Source organism: Pteronotus mesoamericanus, unplaced genomic scaffold (assembly GCF_021234165.1).
Source record: "Pteronotus mesoamericanus isolate MK-2021 breed Mesoamerican mustached bat unplaced genomic scaffold, CSHL_Meso_final contig_78, whole genome shotgun sequence".
Classification (NCBI taxonomy): domain Eukaryota; kingdom Metazoa; phylum Chordata; class Mammalia; order Chiroptera; family Mormoopidae; genus Pteronotus; species Pteronotus mesoamericanus.
This window is the reverse complement of record NW_026555258.1, coordinates 652702-674350: the sequence shown is the minus strand read 5'-3', so window position 1 is coordinate 674350 and position 21649 is coordinate 652702. Positions and strand designations below refer to the sequence as shown.

At 70.7% G+C, this 21649-nt stretch overlaps 1 protein-coding gene across 1 annotated transcript; it reads right to left on the bottom strand.

The window, feature by feature from the left end:
* Window positions 1-1415: 1415 nt before the first annotated feature.
* ABCA2 (ATP binding cassette subfamily A member 2) lies at window positions 1416-20747 on the bottom strand. The gene is made up of 48 exons (XM_054584117.1): window positions 20571-20747; window positions 17132-17225; window positions 16092-16203; window positions 15858-16021; window positions 15005-15132; window positions 14806-14916; window positions 14288-14506; window positions 13582-13949; window positions 13164-13323; window positions 12352-12480; window positions 12075-12242; window positions 11910-12006; window positions 11477-11650; window positions 11302-11404; window positions 11101-11215; window positions 10815-11005; window positions 10491-10641; window positions 10188-10392; window positions 9902-10066; window positions 9632-9812; window positions 9323-9535; window positions 9026-9222; window positions 8752-8934; window positions 8382-8566; window positions 8129-8249; window positions 7664-7903; window positions 7376-7582; window positions 7025-7127; window positions 6602-6921; window positions 6318-6531; window positions 6123-6228; window positions 5897-6008; window positions 5760-5820; window positions 5512-5686; window positions 5226-5341; window positions 5009-5156; window positions 4787-4910; window positions 4441-4573; window positions 4241-4358; window positions 3893-4071; window positions 3675-3816; window positions 3465-3599; window positions 3263-3366; window positions 3082-3174; window positions 2878-2980; window positions 2650-2787; window positions 2361-2567; window positions 1416-2024 (listed from the first exon to the last, which is right to left on the bottom strand). Exons 1-48 carry the CDS (start codon window positions 20634-20636, stop codon window positions 1989-1991), a joined length of 7314 nt encoding a protein of 2437 aa, XP_054440092.1. The 5' UTR covers window positions 20637-20747; the 3' UTR covers window positions 1416-1988.
* Window positions 20748-21649: the final 902 nt, after the last annotated feature.

Here is a 21649-nt window from a genome sequence, read left to right as displayed (position 1 = left end):
TCTGCGGGGAGACACGGACTTGTCCGGGGACAGGGAGGGGACCCGGGTGGTCCTGGGTCCTTCGTGGGAACACGAGCAGGTGCGTCCTAGCTCTGCCCCCGGAGAGGGCGCCAAAGCAGCCCCCACAGCAGTGAGCACGTCCAGAGCCCGACCGGGGGCACCACGCACGGTCGCCCCTAAGGGAGCCAGAGCTCCTCGGAGAAACGGTGGAGTCGAGAGGGCGCGGGCGGGGTTCACAGCAGGCCTGGGAAATGTCGCCAGTGAGGGGGTGCTAGCAAAGGGGGACACGCCAAGGACAGGAAGCCGCTGCTGAGGGGCTCCCACTGGCCACGTCTGGGGCCTTCCAAGCATAAAAGATACGACAAAATTGTACAAATGGTCGAAACGGTATTTTGAATATTTTACCACAATAAGGAAATTGTGAAGACGACAGTAAAGGCCCCGCCCGGTGCGGCTCAGCGCACTGCGCGCCGGCCTGCGCACCGAACGACGCCAGTTGGATGCCCGGTCACGGCACAGGCCTGGGGTGCGGGCCAGTCCCCAGCGGGGGGCACGTGAGGCAACCGATGAATGTTTCTCTCCCTCTCTTTCTCCCTCCCTTCTCCTCTCTCTAAGAATAAATATTTTTTTTAAAAAAATGACAGTAATAAACAAGAGCATGTTTTTTAAAACCCACAAAGCCACAGCGATTATTTCTAAGTGGAGGAGCTCTCTGCGAGAGGAAAATGGCTGCTGATAAACGCAGGAAGGAGTCCGCGGGGATTCGCTGCTCTGCAGCCCCCACCAGGGCGAAAGGGGGCGAGCGGATCAGTGGCCCTCCAGCCTCCTGGGGCGTCGGTGTCCCTCCCAGTCCCCTCAGAGCACCTAAGGAGGGGGCCGACCATGGCCGAGCGTGAGGGGCCAAGTTCTGGGACCCTGAACCGGGGCCCGGGAGCTTCCGTGCCACCTCCAGCTTTTGCACGCGGTCCTGCCTGAGCTTGGCTCTCAGCTTAGAGATCACCTCCCCCTGGAAGCCCTCCCTACAGCCAGGGTGAGACGGAGACCATCCAGCAAACCCATTGTCCAGAGAGGCCCGAGCGCGGGGAGCCCAGCCTGACGGGGTGTGGGGGGAAGGAAGTGATGGGCGGCCCCTGCCTCAGTGTCCCCGCCTGTAGCATCAGATTGGGAAGGGTGAGGAGCGCCCCCCCCCGCGCCGGCCCTGCTGCCCGGCCCCCGCAGGGCATGTGCTCCAGGATGTTGCACACCCGCCCGCCCAGCGGGGGCCACTGCCGTCACCCCAACCCCCAACCCCAGACACGCAGGCTTGTGTGGACTTTTTGTTTATTTACTTAAAACAAACATCTGTGCAATATGTACAGGTCCGGCTCCCGGGTGGGCGGGCGGGCGGGCGGGCAGGGTGCCAAGCTGGGGGGGGAGCAGTGGCAGCTGGGGGGGGAGGGACCTGCACCGTCTCCCGGCCAGTGGGGCCGGCTTCGCCGCTCCTGGTACCCAGCCTGCTGCCCCGAGGCAGCCCCTCCCTGGCCCCCCAGCAGGGAAGCGGGGTGAGGGTGCCCCTGCCTAAAGCAAAATAAATAGGAGGCTGGGGCTGGGACCTAACGCCACCCACCCCCAGCCCCAGGCCTGCAGCAGCCCCTTCCCTTCCAATGGGGTGTAAGAGAAGCCGGCCCGGGAAACCAGGCCCCACCAGGAGAGGGACCGGTGTCCCTGGCAGCCCGTGTCACCCCAGAGGCCCCGGGGGGGGGGCAGGCAGAGCTGGGCTTTAAGGCAGAGCAGGGTGAGAGGGTCGCCACCCAGGGCCAGGCCAGCCTTTGGCACAATGAAGGGAGGGCGGCCTCGGCCGAGGGCAGGGGGCTGGAGGGGGCGCAAAGCCCTTGGTCCTGGACCTCCCACTCCAGGGCTGGGGGCGGGGCACTGGGAGCACAGGGTGGGGCCTGAGCCGCCCCCCGACTTCAGCCCCTCCGCCATGTCCTTGAGCCGGCTCCTGGTGGTCAGCAGAGCGTGTCCGTGTTGAAGGAGAGCTGGGCCTGGCGGAGGGCAAGCAGGCCGGCTCGGCACAGCGTCTGCGCCCAGTGCTGCCCGTCCTGGGGCTGGACAAGGCCTCCCCCTCTGCCCCCGTCCGCCCTGAGCCCTCCCAGGGCCTCTGCCCAGTCTGGCGCCCCCCCTCCCACATTCTGCCTGTCTTGAGGGGCCTGCAGCGGGTCTCCCCTGCCTGTGCCCACTCTCCCCACACGCACTGGCACGCCGGGCACCAGGGCGCCCTCTGCCCCCTGGAGCCCTGGCCAGCAGCAGTTCCGTGGCCGCGAGCCCCGCCTCCACAGCCCCTGCCGGCCCGTCAGCCCAGCCGTCTCGGCCCTGCTCACTCGCTCCTCCTCGAAGCTGATGAGGCCCTCGTCCTCGGTGTCCAGGTCCTCGGGCTCGTCAGCCACGAGTGCCCGCAGCTCCGTCGGCGTGGGCCGGGGCCGGAAGAGGCTGAACAGGCGGCCCAGCGGGGACTGCAGGGCCGAGGGCGGCTCCGTCTCCTGCTGCTCCAAGTTGTCGCTCTGCTTCTTGGCAAAGTTCACAAACACCTGGCGGGCAGAGAGGCAGGTGGTGGGCGAGGCGGGGTGGGGGGGGGGTAGGCCCGGCCGGCGCCTCCGCCCGGGCACTCACGTTGTCCAGGGTGGTCTGGCTGACGGAGTAGTCCTCGATGCCCAGCACGCCCACCACCTGCTCCATTTTGCTGAACACTTGCGCCAGCGAGATGCGCTCCGACTTCAGCTGGTACTGCACCTTCGTGTGGTGCCGCTCCTGGGGGCACAGCGGTCGGTCGGTCGGTCGGTCGGGAGGTCGGAGGCCGCCCGGGCCGCGCCCCCGTCCCCACCGCGGGACCCCGCCCACCTTGAGGACCGCCTCTGGGAAGTTGCGGTTGAAGAACCGCACCACGTCCTTCACGTTCTGGCTGCTCTTGGTCCGCACGGTGATCATGTAGCCGTCTCCGAACCTGCCGGACAGGCCCATGGCCACCGCCCCAGCTGCCTGGGGAGGCCGCCCCGCTGACCCCAGACCCCACAGTCCGCCGCCCGCCCCAGGCCCTCAGCTCACCGGTTCTTCAGGTGCTGGATGCTGCCCAGGCAGCGCAGGCGCCCGTTCACCATGATGGCCAGCCGTGTGCACAGCGCCTCGCACTCCTCCATGCTGCGGGCAAGAGCACCGGCTGGCACCCGGGGCAGGGGGCGGGGCGGCGCAAGGGGCGGGGCAGAGGCAGGGGGAGGAGGGTCCACACCTGTGCGACGTCAGCACCACCGAGCGCCCCGTCTTGATGAGGTCCAGGATGAGGTTCCACAGGAAGCGTCGGGCCTTGGGGTCCATGCCCGTGGTGGGCTCGTCCTGGGGGCAGAGCCAGGCTTAGCTGCTGCACCCCGACCAGCCACCTCCTGCCCGGGGTCACCGGGAAGACAAAGGCGGGGTACCCGACCCCGGCTCACCAGGAAGATAAAGGCGGGGTACCCGATGAGGGCGATGGCGGTGGACAGCTTCCGCTTGTTGCCGCCGCTGTAGGTGCCGGCCGGCTTGTCCGCGTACTTGGTCAGCTCCAGCTTCTCCAGGGCCCACTTCACCACCTGGGGCACGAGCGGCCGTCAGCGGCCCGTCCGCCCCGCCGCCGCCCCGCCCCGCCCCGCCCACGCGACCCTCACCCGGGCCTCGTCCTTCCAGGGGATGCCACGGAGCCGCGTGTACAGCTGCAGGTGCTCCCGGGCCGTGAGCTCGTCGAACAGGGCGTCGAACTGCGGGCAGTAGCCCAGGCTCTGCTGCACTTGGAGCAGCTCCTTGAGCACACTGGAGAGGCCGGCGTCAGCACCGGGCGCAGGCCCCGCCCGCCCCGGCGCCCCCGCCCGCCCCGCGGCGCCAGCACCTGTGCCCGTTGACGAAGGCCTCGCCCCCCGTCGTGCTCTCGTCGCCCGTCAGCATCTTGAAGGTGCTGGTCTTGCCGGCGCCGTTGACACCCAGGAGGCCGAAGCACTCGCCAGGACGCACGCCCAGGCACAGGCGGTCCACAGCCAGGATGCTGCCGATCTTCCTGGACTTGTACACCTGTCAGGGGTGAGGGGCTGCGCGCTCAGGGGCGCCGGACCCCAGGCTGGCCGCCGAGCCCCGCCCCCACCGGCCGCCGCGCCCCGCGCCCCGCCCCGCGTGCGGGCCCACCCCACCGCCCTGAGCGGCGGAGGGACACCGGCGCCTCTCCTCGGGGTCCCGGGCACACCTTGGTCAGGTTCTCAATCTTGACCATGTCATTGTCAGCGTCCCCCCGCAGCACTCGCTGCCGCTCGCTGGCCACGTCCACGTCGTCCTCCACAGGCTTGGTGGACACCGGCATGCGCCTGGGAGACAGCGCGGGGGGTGTGCCGCGAGCCGCCCGCTCCGCCCGGCCCGCCCCCGAGCGCGCCCGCCGCGCCCACTCACTGTGGCTGCCGCAGGAAGTTGTACTGGCCCATGATGGTGAGGAAGAAGCCCACGAAGCCCTCCACCGTCATGGCCACCAGCCCCCTGGTGACGATGTCCCACTCGAACGGGGACTTCATCTTGTCAAACTGGCCTGTGGGACAGCCGGCTCAGGGTCCCCGTGTGGGGCTCGCAAGCCCCATTTGCCCGGCGGCTCCGGCAAGGCCCCGACCTCCGCGAACGGGCATCCCGCCCCCCAGCGCCCCCGCCCCGGGGCCCTCCTGCCCCACGCCGCCCCCACGCCGCCCCGACGCCGCCGCCCGGCGGCCGTGCCCCCGCCCCGCGTCCAGGCCCTGCGCCCGCGCACCGATCTTGGCGTAGTACTCGTTGAGGTACTCGTTGTACGCCATCTCCATGAGCCCGTGGCCCAGGTTGTAGTTGGGGAAGATGAGGAAACAGCTCTTCAGGTAGCTGTTGACGACCTTCAGGTCCTGGAGGGCACAGGGGTCGCAGGGGTCACCGGGGTCGCAGGCACAGCCTCGGCCCTGCCGCCCGCTGCCCCGGCGGCCCCGCCGCCCCACCGCCCCACCTTGTCGTGCTCGAAGAGCTGCAGCAGGAAGGTGGCCACGGTGGCCGTGATGCCGATGAAGAGGTTGATGACGATGAGAAACACGTAGGCGGAGCTGGGGACCTCGAACCAGAAGGAGGCCGGGTACATGATGGGGGTGATGGACCACCTGCGGGCGGGGGCAGCCGGGTCACGGGAGGCCGGCCCGCGGCACGCCCGCGCCGCCCGCTCCCCTTACCCGTAGAGCAGGAACAGGCAGAGCACCGCCGGGAAGTTGGTGGGGGACGTGTAGGCCGGCAAGTCGAACACAAACAGGATGATGACGCAGCAGGTGGCCGGGACCAGGTAGTTCAGCTGCCAGAGCAGGGGCGGCTGGTGAGGGGCCGGGCCAAGGGCTTGGGCCGGGGCCGGGGGAGGGCCCGGGACAGGGATGCGGGGCCTGGGGGCAGGACAGGCAGGGTGATGGGGCGGGCAAAGGTGTGGACACCAAGGGGGCCCTGGCCGGCCGGGCGGGCAGGGCGCACCATGTCCCACACGTAGTTGGCCAGCCAGTAGATGACCGGGTTGCAGCCGCTGACGAACTGCAGGTGCTTGGCTTTGGTGGACTTCTCGGCCACCAGGAAGACCACGAAGCTGGCCGGCACGAAGGACATGGCCACAATGATGAAGATGGCGATGACCACGTCTGTGCCCTGCAGCCTGGGGGCAAGGCAGCCCTCAGTCCTGCCCAGCACCCAGCCCCGCCCTGCCCCGCCCCCCGCCCCACACATACAGATAATCCAGGGAGAGGCTGGCGCTCGTCTTGTTCATGGGGTGGTTGGTGACCGTGATACCTGCGGCACAGCAAGGACAGACAGCCTCAGGGACCTGCTCCAAGCCGCCCACCCCAGCCCGGCCCACCTGGCTCACCGTAGGCTGCCGGGTGGCCCTTGCTCTTGGGCAGGTTGGCACGCAGAATGGCGTTGTTGAGGCTGTTAAGGTAGGTGGGCATGCTGTGGTATCCCTTGTTGTTGTAGAAAACCTGGGGGGCACAGAAAGACCCCAGGAGCCCCGTGGGTCCCTGCAGACCTCAGGGGAGGACCAGATCCCCCGGGGCCAGGGCCGGGGGGGGGGCCGGGGGCCGCGTGGTGCTCACCTGGGCCGCCCGGCGCACTGCGATCTTCCGCACCATGGCCGGGGCCCGGGCGCCAAAGGAGGCGGGGATGGACTTCTGGACGTTGCCAAAGGTGATGGCCCCATACCTGGGCAAGGTCGAGGAGCCGTGAGGCCACGCGGGCCATGGGGGGCTGCCCCCTGCCCGCAGCGGTCAAGTGCCTCCCGTCCAGCTCACCGGTGCAGCCTGAAGCGGTCAGAGGTGAACAGCAGGTACTCGGAGACGTTGTGGCCAGTGATGTCGGTCAGGATGTCGCCCGTGACCACGCGCATCTGGGGCGGGTGCCCGCCCACGCCGCTCGGGCAGGAGAAGCCAGTGCCCTGCGCGGAGCAGGTACAGCGGACGGGCTCCCGTACCAGCCGCGGCAGGGAGGGCGCGGACGTCCAGTTCTCTGCGGGCACAGTGGGCGGTCAGCGGGGCCGCCCTGCCCCACCCCCCCAGGCAGCCACGGGAGCCAATACCTGGCCCGGAGGTGGGGTGCAGGGAGGAGTTCCAGGCCGGCGGCAGGTCCTCGTCCTGGGGCGCTGGGGAGTCGGACGGAGCCGGCGAGGGGGGGGGCGGCACGAAGTTGGACAGCGGCAGCCCCTGCGTGAAGGACTCCAGGCACATGCTGTCGAAGAACCGCGCGGCCAGCAGGCGTGACTCGCCGCTGCTCAGGTTCAGCGTGGACCCCAGGGAGCCGTTGGCCGGGGACTTGAGCACACAGGTGGCTCCCACGCCCGACGGCAGCCGGAACGTGCTCACAAGCTGCTGGGGGCTGGCGTCGGGCGACAGCTGGAATCTGGGGGAGCCCACGACGTGAGTCCAGGTAGGGGGGAGGTCCGCCCACCTCGGCCCTCGAACCAGGCCCCTGCCCTCCGCAGCTCCCCGCTGGGCGGCCTCACCGGTACTCCTGACGCTCCTCGTTGGCGTAGGGGATGAAGTTGCCGCGGGGCTGGGTGTAGTTGTGGTACTGGGAGGGGGACAGGACCAGCGGGGGCAGGTCGCCTGGCAGGGGGTGCAGGGGAGCCTGAGCAAGGGCTGCCTGGCTGCCTGCGGCCCAGGCCCAGAGCCCAGTACCCACAAGGCCCAGCTTGGGCCTGTCCCCGGGGCGGCCAGAATTGCCAGGTGCACCCGCCAGTCTCAGACAGGGTGCCAGACCCTGAGCGGGGCGGGTCCCCCAAGTGGCCCCGGGGGAGGGCGGAGCCACAGTCCCACGGGCCCCGGCACCCCTCTGCCTGGCCAAGCAGCCGTACCGATCTCGGGGACGGAGAGGGCCACGGTCATGGCCACGCAGACGAACAGAGCCGGCAGCAGGATCTGGGAGGAGAGCGCCTTGGAGTTGCGGCGGGCGCAGTGGAAGCGCTTGACCAGGAGCCCGTGGAACTGGCGCACCTTCAGCCACCAGCCCTCCAGCTTGCGGCTGCCCTGGCCCACCCTCGAGAGGGCCTCTGCCTCGGCGTCTGCAGGGGGAGGCGAGGCTGAGCCGGCCGCCCCGCACCACCCTCCAGGAAACCCACCGCCCGCCCGCCCAGCTGCCCCACCTTGCAAGCTGACGTTGTCAGGGTCCTGCAGGTTGTGGAAGAGGGGGCGGTAGTCACCGTAGACGTCGGCATAACCGGCTCCCTCGTCCCCCCGGGCAGAGCCCACGGAGGACACGGACTGCAGGGACGCCTGCGACTGGGCCAGCTCCGCGCATCTGGCCAGGTTGCCTGTGGGCGCATCACCCAGCGAGGCCAGGCCCTCTGCCCCCGGCAGCGCGTCCTTCCTGGACTCCTTCATGTCTGCCGCCGAAGAAGGCAGGGGGCTCAGAAGGGCCTGCCCAGGACCCCGGACTCCACGCTCACCCACCTGCCGGGGACGCCTGGCCCAGGTGGACCTCCGGGAGTCCTCGGTCCCTGTGCCCACTCAGGACCCTGGGCCACCACAGACGGGGGCAAGTGAGAGACCTCAGGCCTGGTGGGGGGGAGGGCGCGTGGAACGGGGCCCATCGGCAGCCGGGGGCTCACCCGCCTCGCTGTTCTCCAGCGACTGGTCCTCCTCCGACACCTTCAGGAACACCTCCTCCAGCGTGGTGTCCATCAGCCCGAAGCTGCTCAGGTGCAAGGCGTCCAGGCTGCACTCCAGGTGCTGTGGGAGGTCGAGTGAGGCTGGCAGCGCAGGCTGGGGGGGCGTGGTGCGCTCAACCCCCTCCCCGGCCCCTCCCTGAGGCCCCTCCCCTCCGCGGGCCCTGGCCCCCCCAGAGCCCCGCCCTGCCCCCACCTGGAAGAGGCGCTCAAAGGCCCCCTTCTTGGCGGCCTCGCTGGGCAGGATGTAGGAGAGTTCAGTGCTGGTGTCCGAGACCAGGAGGCAGGAGGCCACATGCTTGCGGATGAACTGGGAAACCTGGGGCTCCGAGCAGCTGCTCGGCGGGGCCCGGCCCGGGGGGCTGGCCGTCAGCCCTGGCTCTGGGGGGAAGGGAGTAGGGAGGGGCTTCACTCGGGGCTGCAGGAGAGAGACCCCAGCTGGGCAGAGGGTGAGCCAGGCCGGACCTGGCACCCTGGGCTCATGGGGCAACGTGAGGGTGCGGCCCCTCCACGCCACCAGTTGTAGGGGCAGGACCCAGGCCCGCTCAGGGGGCCGCAGCACAGACCTTGGGGGCCTCCGGGCTCGGCAGGACGCTTGACCAGTGTGAGGCGGTAGCCATCGCCATAGGCGCCTTTGAGGAACAGCGGGGAGCCACAGCACTTGAGCTTCCCGTGGGAGATGATAGCGATGCGGTCCCCGAGCAGGTCGGCCTCGTCCATGTGATGGGTGGACAGGAGGATGGTGCGGCCTGCGAGGCCGGGGGCGGGTCAGCGGGGCGGGGTCGTGCGGGGCGGGGTTGGGGGAGACACACCCGCCCGCCCGCCCGGCGCCCGGCTCACCCGGCTTGTACTTCAGGATGAGGTCCCAGATGGCACGGCGTGCGTAGGGATCCACGCCGGCTGTGGGCTCGTCCAGGATGATAGCGCGGGAGCCGCCCACGAAGGCAATGGCCACGGAGAGCTTGCGCTTCATGCCGCCAGATAGCGTCTGCACCAGCGAGTGCCGCTTGTTGGAGAGCTCCAGGTCTTCGATCATTCTGAGGGTGGGACAGAGGGCCTGGGACTCGGACTGCGGCCGCAGCCCGCAGCCCGCTGCCTGAGCGCCCCGGGCCCCGGGCCCCGCCCCGCCCCACGCACTTGTCCATCTCCTTGCGGATCTCCGCCTGGTCCATGCTCTTCAGCCGCGAGTAGAACCAGAGGTGCTCCTCCACTGTCAGCCGGTCGAAGAGCACGTTGTGCTGCGGGCACATGCCCAGGTTCTTGCGGATCTCGTCCATCTCTGTTCGGATGTCGTGCCCGTAGATGGTGGCCGAACCAGACGTGGGCGGGAACAGGCCCGTGAGGATAGACCTGGCGTGTGGGCAGGGTCACAACCCCCGCCTCCTGCAGGAAGCCACCCCGCCACCCGCTCGGCCAGGGCCGCGGGGCCTGGCCCCGGACACTCACATGGTGGTCGTCTTGCCGGCCCCGTTGTGGCCCAGGAAGGACACCACCTGGTTCTCATAGAGGTTCAGGCTCAGCTTATTCAAGGCTAGCTTCTTGTCGTTCTTGTAGATCTTGGTGAGCTTGTCCACGCAGACCACCAGCGGCAAGTGGGTGGGCTCCTCCTCCATGCCGCGGGTCTCCTCTGCGTAGGGGCCGTGGGTCACGTGAGGGCTGCCCCAGGCCCCCGAAACCCAGCGACCGCCCCAGCCCCCACCCCAGAGCCCGCCTCACCCAAGCGCCGGTTCTCCATGGCGCAGGCCTGGTCCTCCTCCATGACGCTGAGGCGGGGGGCACGCGCCCAGGGCCAGCTCCACTCCCACGCCTCTGTCCGCCCGCTGCCCAGCCAGTAGGACTTCTGCAGTGGGAAGTACCAGGGCCGGGGCAGCCCGTACATGCCTGGCGGGCGGGGAGAGGAGCAGGGGCTGACCCAGGGCCTTGGGCTACTGGCCACGCCTCCTCCAGCGGAGGCACACCCCGCCCCGCCCCGCCCCACCCCCTCCGGAGGGTTGGCTGGTACCAGGGTGCACGGCCTCGATGTACCACGTGAGCACCCCGTAGACGATGGCGTCCACCATCAGCATGGTGACAGCCAGGAGCAGGTTGAAGTCGTCCCCTTCCACAGGGGACTGGCTGAACGTGTGCCACTGGATACCCACGCCTGCCACCTCGTACAGGGCAAAGTACTTGGAGCCCAGGCCGAAGGCTGTTGTGGACATCAGGGACTGCAGAGGCGGTGGCGTCAGGTGTCAGCGTGGGGGAGGGAGGCGGGCCTGCCGCCACCCTCGCCCCCGCCCCGCCGCCCCGCCGCCCCGCCGCTCACCGCGATGCACTTCTCGAAGGCAGTGATCTTGTCGTGGGCCACCTCCTCGCGGATCGCGACGTACATGTAGGGCACGTAGCTGAGGAAGTAGATGATGCCGCCGCAGGCCGAGGCCAGCTTGGCCTTGGAGTACAGCACAGACACCAGGAAGCTGGGGCAGGCGGGCCACAGTGGGTGACGGTCAGCGGCGCGGGGTGCTCTGAGCCCCAGCCTCCTCGGCCCCCCTGCCGGGGCGCCCGGGAGCCCTGAGCGGGCTGCCCTGAGCTGTCCGGTGAGCGCCCCGGGCCGCCCCCTCCCGGCCCACGCCCGCCACGGGGCTCTCACCAGAACATGATGGTGGCCACGGCGTAGACGGCCAGGAAGAGCCAGATGATGAGCACGTGGCTGTGCATGAGGACCTGGCCGTACTTGAGGATGGCGGTGAGGGCCGTCACCGAGATGGAGAGCTGCACGAAGCCCGTGATGAACCAGGCCACCCAGTGCACGGCGTTGTCCAGGCCCATGGTCTTCATCACCTGGGCGGAGGGCAGGAGCGGGCCGTGGGCGGGGGCCGGGGAGGAGGGCGTCCGCCACCGCCCCACCCCCCGCCTCCCTGCGCCTCGACGCCCACCTCCTTCAGCCGGTGCTCCTTCTCTGCCACAATGTGCTGGATGGTCATGGCCACCGAGTACACCCAGGAGATCACCATGCACAGCGGCATCATGTGCTCGATGACAAACAGGAAGCTGGGGCGGGATGGGGCGTGAGGCGTGGGCTCTCCGGCCCCAGCCCCCGCCCCGACGGCACCCCCACCCCACCCCACCGCACTCACTCATCCCGGGTGTAGCAGGGGTACGGGAACATCTGGACGTAGCTGCCCGGCTCTACCACGTCGTGCCCCACGAAGGTGTTGATGATGGCGCGCTCTATCATGTCTGCGGCAGGGTCAGCGGTCAGCGGGGCCCCCGGGCCGCCCCCCACCCCGGGGCCCCAGGGGCGGCCCTCACCCTGGATCCAGACGAAGCCGTACAGGAAGTAGAAGCGCCCGCCGGTGTTGGGCCCCGGCCGCCAGTAGGCCCGGCGGATCTCGTTGGTTTTCTCGGTGAAGCTGGAGTTCTGGCGGATCTTGTAGTGTACGTGGGGCGGCAGGGAGCCATCCTTGCGCGTCTGGAAGATGACGCCTGGGACAGGACAGTGGGTGGAGCAGTGGGAGTGTGAAGGGGGAGGCGTGGGACGGGGCAAGAGGACTGGTGACAAGAGTGGGTGAGGAAAGCAGCCAAGAGATGCCAGATGCGGGGCGGGCCAGGGGCGCGCGCGAGGGGCGGGGCCGTGGTGGGCGGGGTCACGAGGGGGTTAGGGCACGGGGAGGGGCTGGGGCGGGGAGGGGCTCGCGGAGGCCAGCAGGGGGTGGGGCCGCCCCAGCCCGCGGGGCTGACGCACTGGCGAACACGGTGACGTTGTCCTGGTAGGCTTGGTTGAGAGTGTAGTTGACGATGCTCTCCTCGTCCGGGAAACCCTTGAAGATGTCCACGCTCACCTGGGGGGAGGGGCGTCGTTGGAGCCGGCCCGGGGCCCCTAGGAGCCCCCGGGGCCCCCCCTCCCCACCTTGGACATGAACTGGATCCAGCCGCAGGCGGCGTTGTCGATCGTGTCCAGCTGCTGCAGGAGCACCGAGCCGTTGGGCAGCGAGAAGCTGTCCTGGCGCAGGGCCGGCGGCAGGTCCTCCAGCGACAGGTTCAGCGCTTCGGGGTGCCGCCGCAGCTCCGCCACATACTGGGGTATGAGATCAGCTCAGGGGGCGGCCTGTGCCGGCCCCCGCCCCCCCCCACCGCCCCGACAGCGCGGGCTCCCCGCCGCCCCCCACGCCCGGCCCCTCCAGCACCTGCTGCAGCCAGTGCAGGTGCTGCTGAAGCCGGCCCTGCTCCAGGAAGCTCCGGATCTCGGCCGAGATGTTGAGCCAGACCTGGGCGTAGTGGGTCACGTTGCCTACAAAGGCAAAGGTCTCGTTGGCCTGCAGAGGGTGAGGGCATGGGCTCAGGCCAGGACCCTGGCCAGCGGGGCTCTCCGCCCCCTCACCTGCCCTGTGCCACGGTGGGCGCCAGCCACTAGCCGGTGCCCACCACCAACCACTCTTCCTCTGGCTGAGCCTCCACCCAGAAGTTCCGCCCTCCGCGCCCCGCCTTTCTGCAGCTCCCCCTGACTCTCACTCTGCACCCCATCCAGGGCAGCGTCGGGTGGCGTCCCCGCCTCAATGGCTGTGCCCTCCCTGCTCCTTCCATAGCGCTGTGCACACCTCCCCTGAGCAGTCCTGACATGAGGCCTTCGTCTCTCCCTGCCCCCGGCCACTTCCAGCCCTGGTGTCTACCTGTCCCAGACAGCACTGCTCCCCTAGGGTGGCCTTGGACACCCTGCCCGCAGCCGGCCGCCAACCGCCCAGCTGCCGGGCTCATGCCTTGCCTGCCTGGGCGGCGTATGCACGCTGCCTCTCTTCCACGCGCGCCAGCGTCCACCGGCCCTGGGCGCCCCCAGCTGGCGCGTCCCTGGGGTATACCCCTGCCCCTCGACCCCACAGGGCCACCTCAGAGCTCGCCGCACCGCCTTGGCGCCGGAGCCTCGCCCGCAGCGCCCTCCCGCAGCTCCTGGCCCGGAAGACACGACACGCACAGCTAGAGCCCCGGCGCACGGACCGCGCACCTTGAGGATGACGCGGTCGGCCTCGGAGCCCGCGGGCGCGTACAGGATCTTGGGGTTGCTGGTCATGAGGTGCACCAGGAGGCCCAGGTTCCGCTGCTCCTTGCTCGTGAAGCCCAGGGAGCTCATGTTGCCGCGGCGCAGCGCCTCCGGCTCGATGGTGCTGGGGCGAGACGGCCGGCATGTGTGGGTGGGGCTTCAGGGTGGGATGGGGCGGGGCCTCAAGGGTGGGGGCGTGCTTTCTCTCGGGATGGGGCAGGGCGTGGGCGGAGCTTCCGAGAGGGCTTGGGGTGGAGGGATGGAGCCTTGGAGCCCGGCTGGTCGCCAGGGCCGCCCGTGGGGGCGTCCGAGCCTGCCTTGGGATCAGCCGGCCCCATCTGCCTGTTCACCCGCTGCCACCCTTCCCCTGCCTCGCACCTACCGGTTGTTCCCACACAGGATGGGCTGTAGGGCTGCCCAGAGCTGCACGAAGGCCGAGCACTGGCCCTGCAGTGTGTCCGGGGCGCCGGGGCCCGCGGAGGACGAGGCCCCCTCCTCAGCTGTGGTGTTGGCGCTGGCGCCGCCCCCGCCCCCTGTGCTGTTGGCCGCCCCACCGGGACCGCTGGCCGCGGGTCCAGGAGTCCGGTGGGCGCAGGCGCCCTGGGGCAGCAGCAGGGCCAGGGCCGACAGGACGTCCACGTCCTGCAGAACCTTCTGGGCATCCAGTAGGTCCTCCAGCAGTGCCTGCAGCCGCCGTGGGGGTGGCAGCTGCTGCTGGGAGGCTGAGCCGTTGGGGGCGTCCAGGCCCAGCTGAGGGGAGACGGGGCAGGTGGGGACATGCAGGCCCCGCGGAGGGACCCGGGCTCGGGGCTGCTGCTGGGCAGGTTGGGGGCTGGGGTCCAGGTGGAACAGGGAGGAAGGGTTCTAGCAAAGGGACCCTGGCTAGGAGGAGGGGCCAAGGGAGATTCTGCAGCCTGGGGAAAGGGGTGCACAGCCTGGGGTGAGGACACAGGGGCAGGGGTGCAAGGCGCGGGCCCCCGCCCCGGCCCCCGCACAGCCGCAGGCCCAGGAGCCCTGCAGGAGCTCCGGCGCCTGCTCCGGCCTGGGCATCAGACCCGCGGGCCAGCTGGCAGGCGGCGCCTCCTCACCTGCTGGGCAATCTTGGCCACGTCCAGCTGGTTCTGGAGCTCCGCAGCCAGCCCGGAAAAGCGCCGGGCGCGGGCCGCAGCCTGCCCGCTGCAGACGGCATCCCGGTAGCCCCGCAGGGCTGGCAGCTGCCCCGGGGGCACCGTGAGGATGCGGCCCAGCTCCCCGGAGCCTGGTGCGCACGTGAGCTGCTCCAGGAGGGTGGGGGCCACCAGCAGCTCCTGGGGGCGGGGGCGGGGGCGCGGTCGGGAAGGAGCGCCCACCAAGGGACACCCGAGTCCTGGCCCACGACACCCCAGCCTCACTGCCCCACCCGTGCGCCCGGTCCAGGGCGGGGGGCGGGGGGGGCGAGCAGACACACCACACACACCACTGTCCTGCTGTCCCTGCGTCAGCCACAAGCCCCAGGACCCACCCTCACCCCAGAGGGAGCTGGAATCACCGAGGGGGCCCCTTTCTGCACCTGCCAGACACCCAGAGACCGGTGGCGGCCTCCCTCCCCACGACCAGGCCCGCTCACCTCCAACCGGAAGAGGGACCTGGTGTGTAGGGGGCCCCAGGGCTCCTGACCCCTGGGGAGACCCGACTCCATGTCCAGGGCGGGTGAAGGGCCAAAGAGCAGGCGATAGACCTGGGGGGCGAGGGGCACGGCTCAGAGTTCCGCACGGGCCTCGGCCCAGCCCCACGGACATGCACTCAGCGCCGGCCGCCCGCCTCACCTCAGGCACGTCCACCTGGGCAGCCAGGAGGGCCTGGGCGGTGCTGTTAGGCAGTGACAGGTTCTGCGTCAGGAAACGCCACAGCTCCCTTGGGTCCCTGGCCACCGAATCCAGAGAGAAGGAGGACACTAGACAGGCAGAGGGACAGGCTGAGCGCTGGCTCCGGGCAGGTCCAGAGCCAAGCCCCGGCCCCACGGCGTGGCCACTCGGCCAGGCCTGCCCCCACCCCGGTGCGCGCACTGGGGACGCGGAGCTGGGGCGGACCCGCAATTTTCAGCCGTTGCTACCTCACGGCACAGAGGCAGGTGACCAAGATTCTGAGGCACACCAAAAAATGTACACTTTGCTAATCTGACCAAAAAGGTTGGCACAATTTTGATTCATCCACACCAGACGGCTGTTGTCGTGTTGGCTGTTACCGTGAAAAAAAAAATGTTTATGGATTGATGTGAGAGAGGAGGAGGAGAGAGAACAAGAGAAACGCCGAGTGGCTGTTCCACTCATTCGTGCACTCGACGGTCACTTCTCGTACGTGCCCCGACCTGGGATCGAACCTGCAACCTTGGCGCGTGAGGACGATGCACTACCCGGTGGAGCTACGCGGCCAGGGCTTGCCATTTTTTTATTTGACAATCGAAGGAAAAAGAGGGCAGTACCCCTTCCTAAATCACCAGGTGTTGCGTGTTTTAAAAATTCTTGCGGCAGACCGGTGGAAAATCGCCAGCGTAGGTGCAAGACAGCCCGTGGCGGGGCCGCGCCGCTGGAGTTCAAACCCCAGGGACCCCCACGCGTGGGCCTGGGCCCCCACTCCCCGTGCGCACCGGCCCCGCCCGGCCCTCCCAGGACGCCGCACCTGCAGGCCTGTCCGAAGGGCTGTCCCAGGGGTCGGGGCCCGCGCTGAGGCCCTCCAGGTGCTGGCGCAGCGCCTCCAGCTCGGAGCCCAGGCCGGGCCGCCCTGGGTCGAACAGGTTGCCCTCCTCCACCACACGGTCCAGGCGCTCCAGCAGCTGGGTGACCCTGCAGCACCACGGGAGGTCAGTGGCTGGGGGGCGGGCGGGCGGGCGGGGGGCGGGGGGCGGGCGCTCACGTGGAGTTGGCGTACTGCAGGAAGCCGAACTCGTCCCGCTGGCCATCCGGGCACAGGGACTGCATGACAGGCAGGATCCCGGCCGAGGTGAGGGGCGCTGCCGTGTAGAAGGCTGGAGGGACAGGGCAGGTGAGGGAGCCGAGGGCGGGGACGGGAGGGAGGCAGCGGGGGCAACAGAGGCCGAGAAGAGAGATGTGTCCACAGTCAGAAGGAAGAGCGGTTCCAGGCAGCAGAGGGGACGGCGGGCCAAGGGTTCTAGAGCGGCTGGCCCCAGCAGGTCAGAGGTCGGAAGGCGTCTCCCCACCCCTGCCCCACGGCCCCCAGCGCCCCTCCTCCCTCAGGCAGCCGGAGCCACAACGCCCTGACAGCCTCCCCTGCCATCCTGGCGGGCAGGAGGGCCCGGACCTGGGCCTCCTGCTGCGCGGCGACCTCTGACCCCTCTGGCCAGCTGGTTAGCAGAGTGAATGCAGGCACCCACAGGGTCTGAGGGGGAGCGTCAGCCCAGGAGCCCCAGTGCTGCGAGGCAGGGCCAGCAACCCCGGAGAGGGACGGACACCCTGGGAGCTTGGCCTCGAGGCCCTGGTGGGCCGGCGGCCCGGGCCTTCGCTCCCAGCACCTGCTACCCACCCTGGAGTGGGCCGTCCCTGGCCGTGGGCGGGGGCCTCTGCAGGACCCAGCGGGGCTGGGAAAGGCTGTTAATGCAAGCGAGGGGGGTGCTTAAGCCGCACCGGGAGGCCCCCCGGACCCTCCTGCGGCTGCGCCTGGGCCAGCAAGGAGGGGTGGCCGCTCACTTACAGACTGCATGCAGGCGGCGGAGGACAAGAGACCGTGCGCGGGGGCAGACAGAACAGAGGAGAACAGTGAGGACTGGCACTGGTGGCCCCCACAGCCAGCCAGGCCCTCCGGCCCGGCCAGGAGGAGTGGCCAGGGGTCCCCTCGGGGACAGGCTCAGAGACTGCGCGGGGCGGGGGCCCAGAGAGCCGGGACGCGCGGGTGTGGTCACGTGCACAGGGCGCCGCCCCCGCCCCTCTGGCCCTCACCTTCCTTCACAGAGATGGTGGGCTTCTTCTGCCGGAGCCCCAGCAGGATGAAGAAGAGGACCAGGGGGATGAAGATCTCGAAGGCCAAGACCCACTGGAAAGGGCGGGTGGAGTGAGGCCGCCTGCCCGTGGCCAGGCCAGACAGACCGCACCTTCCTGGCTCGGCCACTCCAACGTCCTCCCTGAGGGCCGGCCCCACCCCTACGGGCTCCCCCAGGGGCTGCGGAAGATCAACCCTCACCCCTTCCTCAGAGGGCCTTTCAGAGGGAGAGAGGGGAACTGGCCCAGGGGACCAGGCCTCCGCCCCCCAGCCGACGTTCTGCTTGCCACACTGAGGGCCGTTGGGGACAGAGCAGCCGGCAGGTGTCCCCTCTGACTCGTGCATGCACCCGGGCCATGTCCTCCTCCACCTGCAGGGCCTGGGGAACGAGGCCTGGCCCTAGCCCAGGCCCCTGGGCCTCTGGGAAGGCCTGGTCAGGGGTCCGTCGGCCCCCCGTCCTGAGGCACAGGCACCCCCTCGGCCCCGGCCCTCAGCCCAGGTGGCTTGGCCGGGCGCAGCGGCCCTGCCCGCCCCGGGCCTCCGCTCGGTGTTCCCAGGACGGCCGCGGCCCCCCAAGCCTGGGCAGCGGGCCGAGCGTGGCTGGGCCTCGCTGGGGGTGAGAAAGGGCTGCAGGGGCCCCAGGGCCCCGTGCCCCCTGGATGGTGGACGGGCTCCACGGTGTCACCTCCACTGCTCCCAGCTCAGGGAGAGCGGGTGGAGGAGGGGCGGCTCTGGGGCCAGCGGCCCTCGGGGAGCCCCCTCCCCGCCTGCGGGTGCGCCCTGAGCCGGCCCTTCTCACCTCCCAACCAGGAACAGGCTTCAGGGCCCCGCCCCAGCGGGCCGCTGGCAGGCCCGGGTGCAAGCCCTGGCCCCGGGGCGGGGCAGCTGCTCGGGCGTTCGCGGCGCTTTGACAATAGCGCTCTGTGGCCTGGAACACCCGCCCCAGCCCGTGCCAGCCTCCACCCCTCCCGAGCCGGGATCCAGCCCGGGCCGGCCAAGGAGGCAGGGTGGGCGCCCACAGCTGGGGACAGGCACTCTCCACCCGCTGCACGCACACGGGGCGAGGGTGGCTGTGTGCAAGCAGCCGCTCAGGAGGAGGCCTGGGGCACCGCCTGCCAGCCCCACCCACGCCGCCGCCACCGGGCACCTCCACCAACTAACTGCAGCAACAGGCCTCTGCCTCCTCATCGCCATAGCAACGGCTGCTCAGAGCTGCTGGGAGGCGAGGCCTGCTGGGCGGGCCGAGGGCGGGAGGCCACAGGGGCATCTGGTTACAGGCAGGCAGCGCTGGTCCAGCCCCCCCTGGGCGTCCCACCCAGGGGCCTGCAAGGGGGTCAGAGCCCAGTCCCTGAGGCCAGCCCAGGCCCCCGTGTGGTCCCTGGGGCCTGGGCGCCCGCCCTGGGCCTGGGCCCGGGCCCTCCCCTGCTGGGTCAAGGGCAGAATAGATGTGACCTGAGCATGGAGTTGCTGCGTGCCACCCCAGCGACTTGGGGACAGTCGCCCAGTCCCTCCACCAGGAGCAGCCTGTGGTGCCAGGGCCGACTCGTGTCCTGCTCAGAGGGGAGGGGTCACGCCCTCAGATGGAGGGACTGAGGCCCAGAGCTTGGGAAGGGGAAGCCATCGGGGCCTGGGGTCCTTGGTCCCTGCCCTCCAACCAAGCTTGCCACGGGGCGCCCCGCCAGGCACCCAGCACGCGGGCAAAACCTCTGCTGGCCATGCCCAGGGGCCCAACCCTGCAGCCGGAGACCCTCCCGGGCAGTGGGGCTCCGGCAGGATAACGCCCTGAACCCAGCCAGCCCCAGCCCCGAGCACCAGCCCACGGGGGCTCTGTCAGCGGCGGCCGCAGGCCCGGAACCTCCTTCTGGGACCCTCGGGGGCAGGGGCACGGGAAGGCTGCGGGAGGCGCAGCCTAGCGGGTGCAGGCTCCCCTGGGTGTGGGGCAGTGGGCACCTCCCACGGGCTCGCCAGGCGCCCTGCCCGCCGCTGCTCCCTCCCCTGGGCCCGGGGGTCCCCAGCTGGTGCGGGGGCCATCATTCCAGCCTCTGCTCCCGCCCCTGGGGGGCCCGTCCTGCAGGACGGGAGCGGGGGCGGATGCTGCTGAAATGTGCCCACGTCCCGATCCCCTTTCTTCTCCTGAGCCCTACCCTGCTGTCCCCGTTGACCCAAAACCTGAGGCAGGGGAAGCGGCATCAGATGCGGCCGGGGCCGCAGGCCTGACCCCGCGCCAGCCAGCACCAGGCGCCCTGGGCAGGCAGTGTGCCCGACCCTGGCCCCCCGCCAGGGCCCGGTGCCCGGGGAGCCCTGCCAGGCCAGGGCGCTGTTGGCCGGCCCGCCCTGCCCGCAGCACCAGCTGCCCCCTGTGCACGCGAGGCCCTTCCCCAGGACATCCAGCGGGGACGGCGGGCACCCAAAGGGTCCCCGGGCCGGGGGCGGGAGCCTCCTGGGCCTGGGGGGGCAAGACGCGGCCTCCTCCTCGGGGCCCCCACTCGGGTCGCTGGCCTGCCCTGAGCCCGTCCTGGAAAACCCCCAAGGCCCATTCAGAAACCCAAGCTGCCCGCGCCTCTCGGACGCGGGCTGCTGCCCTTCCCGGGGCCAGACCAGGAGGGCCAGCGTGACGACATCCACGCGGCCCAGCCCTGCTCTTCACCCTGACAGCTGCCGTGCCCTGCGCCGTCAGAGAGTGGGGGAGCCGGCTGTCACAGCTCCCCACAGCGGGACCTGGCCCCCAGTGCAGCGGGGTCAGGGGGGTCAGAGAGTGGATCGACCTCCAGGAGGGCTGCCCCAAAGACAAAAGGGTGAAGGGGCTCAGGCAGCTGAGGCTGGCACAGCAAAGACCTTCCCGGGGGCGAGAAAGCAGTAACAACAGCCTGGGCTAGTGGACGTGGGGGGAGGAGCAGAGGCAGGGCCTGCCCAAGGGCAGAGGGCTGTTGCGGGCAGGGAAGGGGCAGGGTCCCTGCAGGGGCTAGGCCCAGAGACCGCGGAGCCTCGGAGCTGGATCAAGCTCCCCAGGCCGGCCAGCCCTCTGTCCTGGGGACCAGGGCCTCCTGTGACCCCAGGGTCCCCGGCCGCCTGTCCCCCCACCTCTGAAGCTGGCCCTAGAGAGCGCGCTGCGGAGGGCGCCCGTGACTCAGCCCAGCACCGCGAATGTCAGCGGGCGCGGGGTGGGGGGGGCGGGTTGGGCACGGCAGATCCCCCTCCCCGGAGACCGGAGCTCGGGCAGGAGCGCGCGGGGCCCGACTGGAAGGGGACTGTGGTCCGTCGTCCCGCCCGCGCCAACCCCCACGCCAGCCTGGGGTCTGCGCGCGCCCGGCCCGCCGCACGTGCGCGCGGGGTGCGCGCCCCTGGCCCTGGTGCGCGCGGCCCCGGCGGCCGGCAGGCCCGCGGCGCGGGGTCGCTCACCGGGCTCCGCCGCTTCAGTGTCACGTTCTTCCAGAGCAGCAGCTGCAGCTGGTGCAGGAAGCCCATGGCGGGGCCGCGCCCCGACCGCCTCCGCGCCGCGGCCAGCTCCTCTGCGCGCCCCGCCGGCCCGGCCGCCCGCCTCGCCGCTCGGCATCGCCCGCGCGGGGCGGGGCCTCAGCGCCCGGGACCGGCTCCGCGCTGGCTCCGCCCCGGCGGCGCGGCGACAGCCACTCGCGCCAGCCTCCCTCCCGCGTCGCCCGCGCTTAAAGGCGCCGCGCGGAGGCCGCCGCTCCGCCCCCGGCCCGGTACTGCTGCGCCGGACCCGCCCGCCCCCCCAGGCGGTTCCTGGGCGCTGCCCTCCGCCGGGGGCTTCCCGGCCTTCCCCGCTCGCCGGGCGTTGAAAAAGGCCCAAGCGCCCACCTGTAAACCCGGACCCTCGACTCACCCCTCCTTCCCGGGCGCTCTCCTTCCAGCGCGGCCCGGCTGCGCGCAACCCCGTCCGGCGGGAAGCCTCCCGCGGGCGCGCCCCGAGGTGGTTACTGGCCCCCGAGGGCGCCCTGAGGGGCCGTTGGGGGGTGGGGGCTCGGCCCCCACCAGGTCATCCCCGCCGCCGCCTTCCTCGCAGTTCTGGTGGCAGGAACTTCACCTGGACGTCGGAGAGCCGGGTCCCAGTCCCTGCCGGCTGGGGGCACCCCGCGGCCCCCTGGCTGCAGGTGCCACCTGGGCAGGTCGGCCACTGCCCTCCAGACCTCAAGAGACAGCATCCACCCACCCAGAGCTTCCAGACCCGCCCCCTAAAACGGGGGTGGGGCTGCCCAGAGGGGCTGCGGGTGGGCTGTCATCCTCCGCACTCTCGAGAATGTCCTGTGTCCCTCGGGAGTGAGCCACATGGTGACTAAGGGGCGGGGTGGGCCCGGCTGGGCTTGTCCGGAGGAAGGGAAGGGACCTGCTGGCCCGAGAATGGCCCTGCGCAGCGGGGGCAGGCAGGGCGGTGAGTGACACGCAGGCTGTCCCCTCGGTAAGCGGCGCATTTCCCCTCCATATCCCGGGCGAGGGAATTCTGCGGAGGTGCTTTGGCA

Coding starts and splice junctions, on each gene's coding strand:
- ABCA2 (XM_054584117.1), bottom strand. CDS start 20,636: ATGGGCTTCCTGCACCAGCTGCAGCTGCTGCTCTGGAAGAACGTGACA. Junction 10,067..10,187: donor CATCGAGGCCGTGCACCCTG/GTACCAGCCAAC, acceptor CCCGCCCGCCAG/GCATGTACGGGCTGCCCCGG. Junction 3,600..3,674: donor CCTGGAAGGACGAGGCCCGG/GTGAGGGTCGCG, acceptor CTCGTGCCCCAG/GTGGTGAAGTGGGCCCTGGA.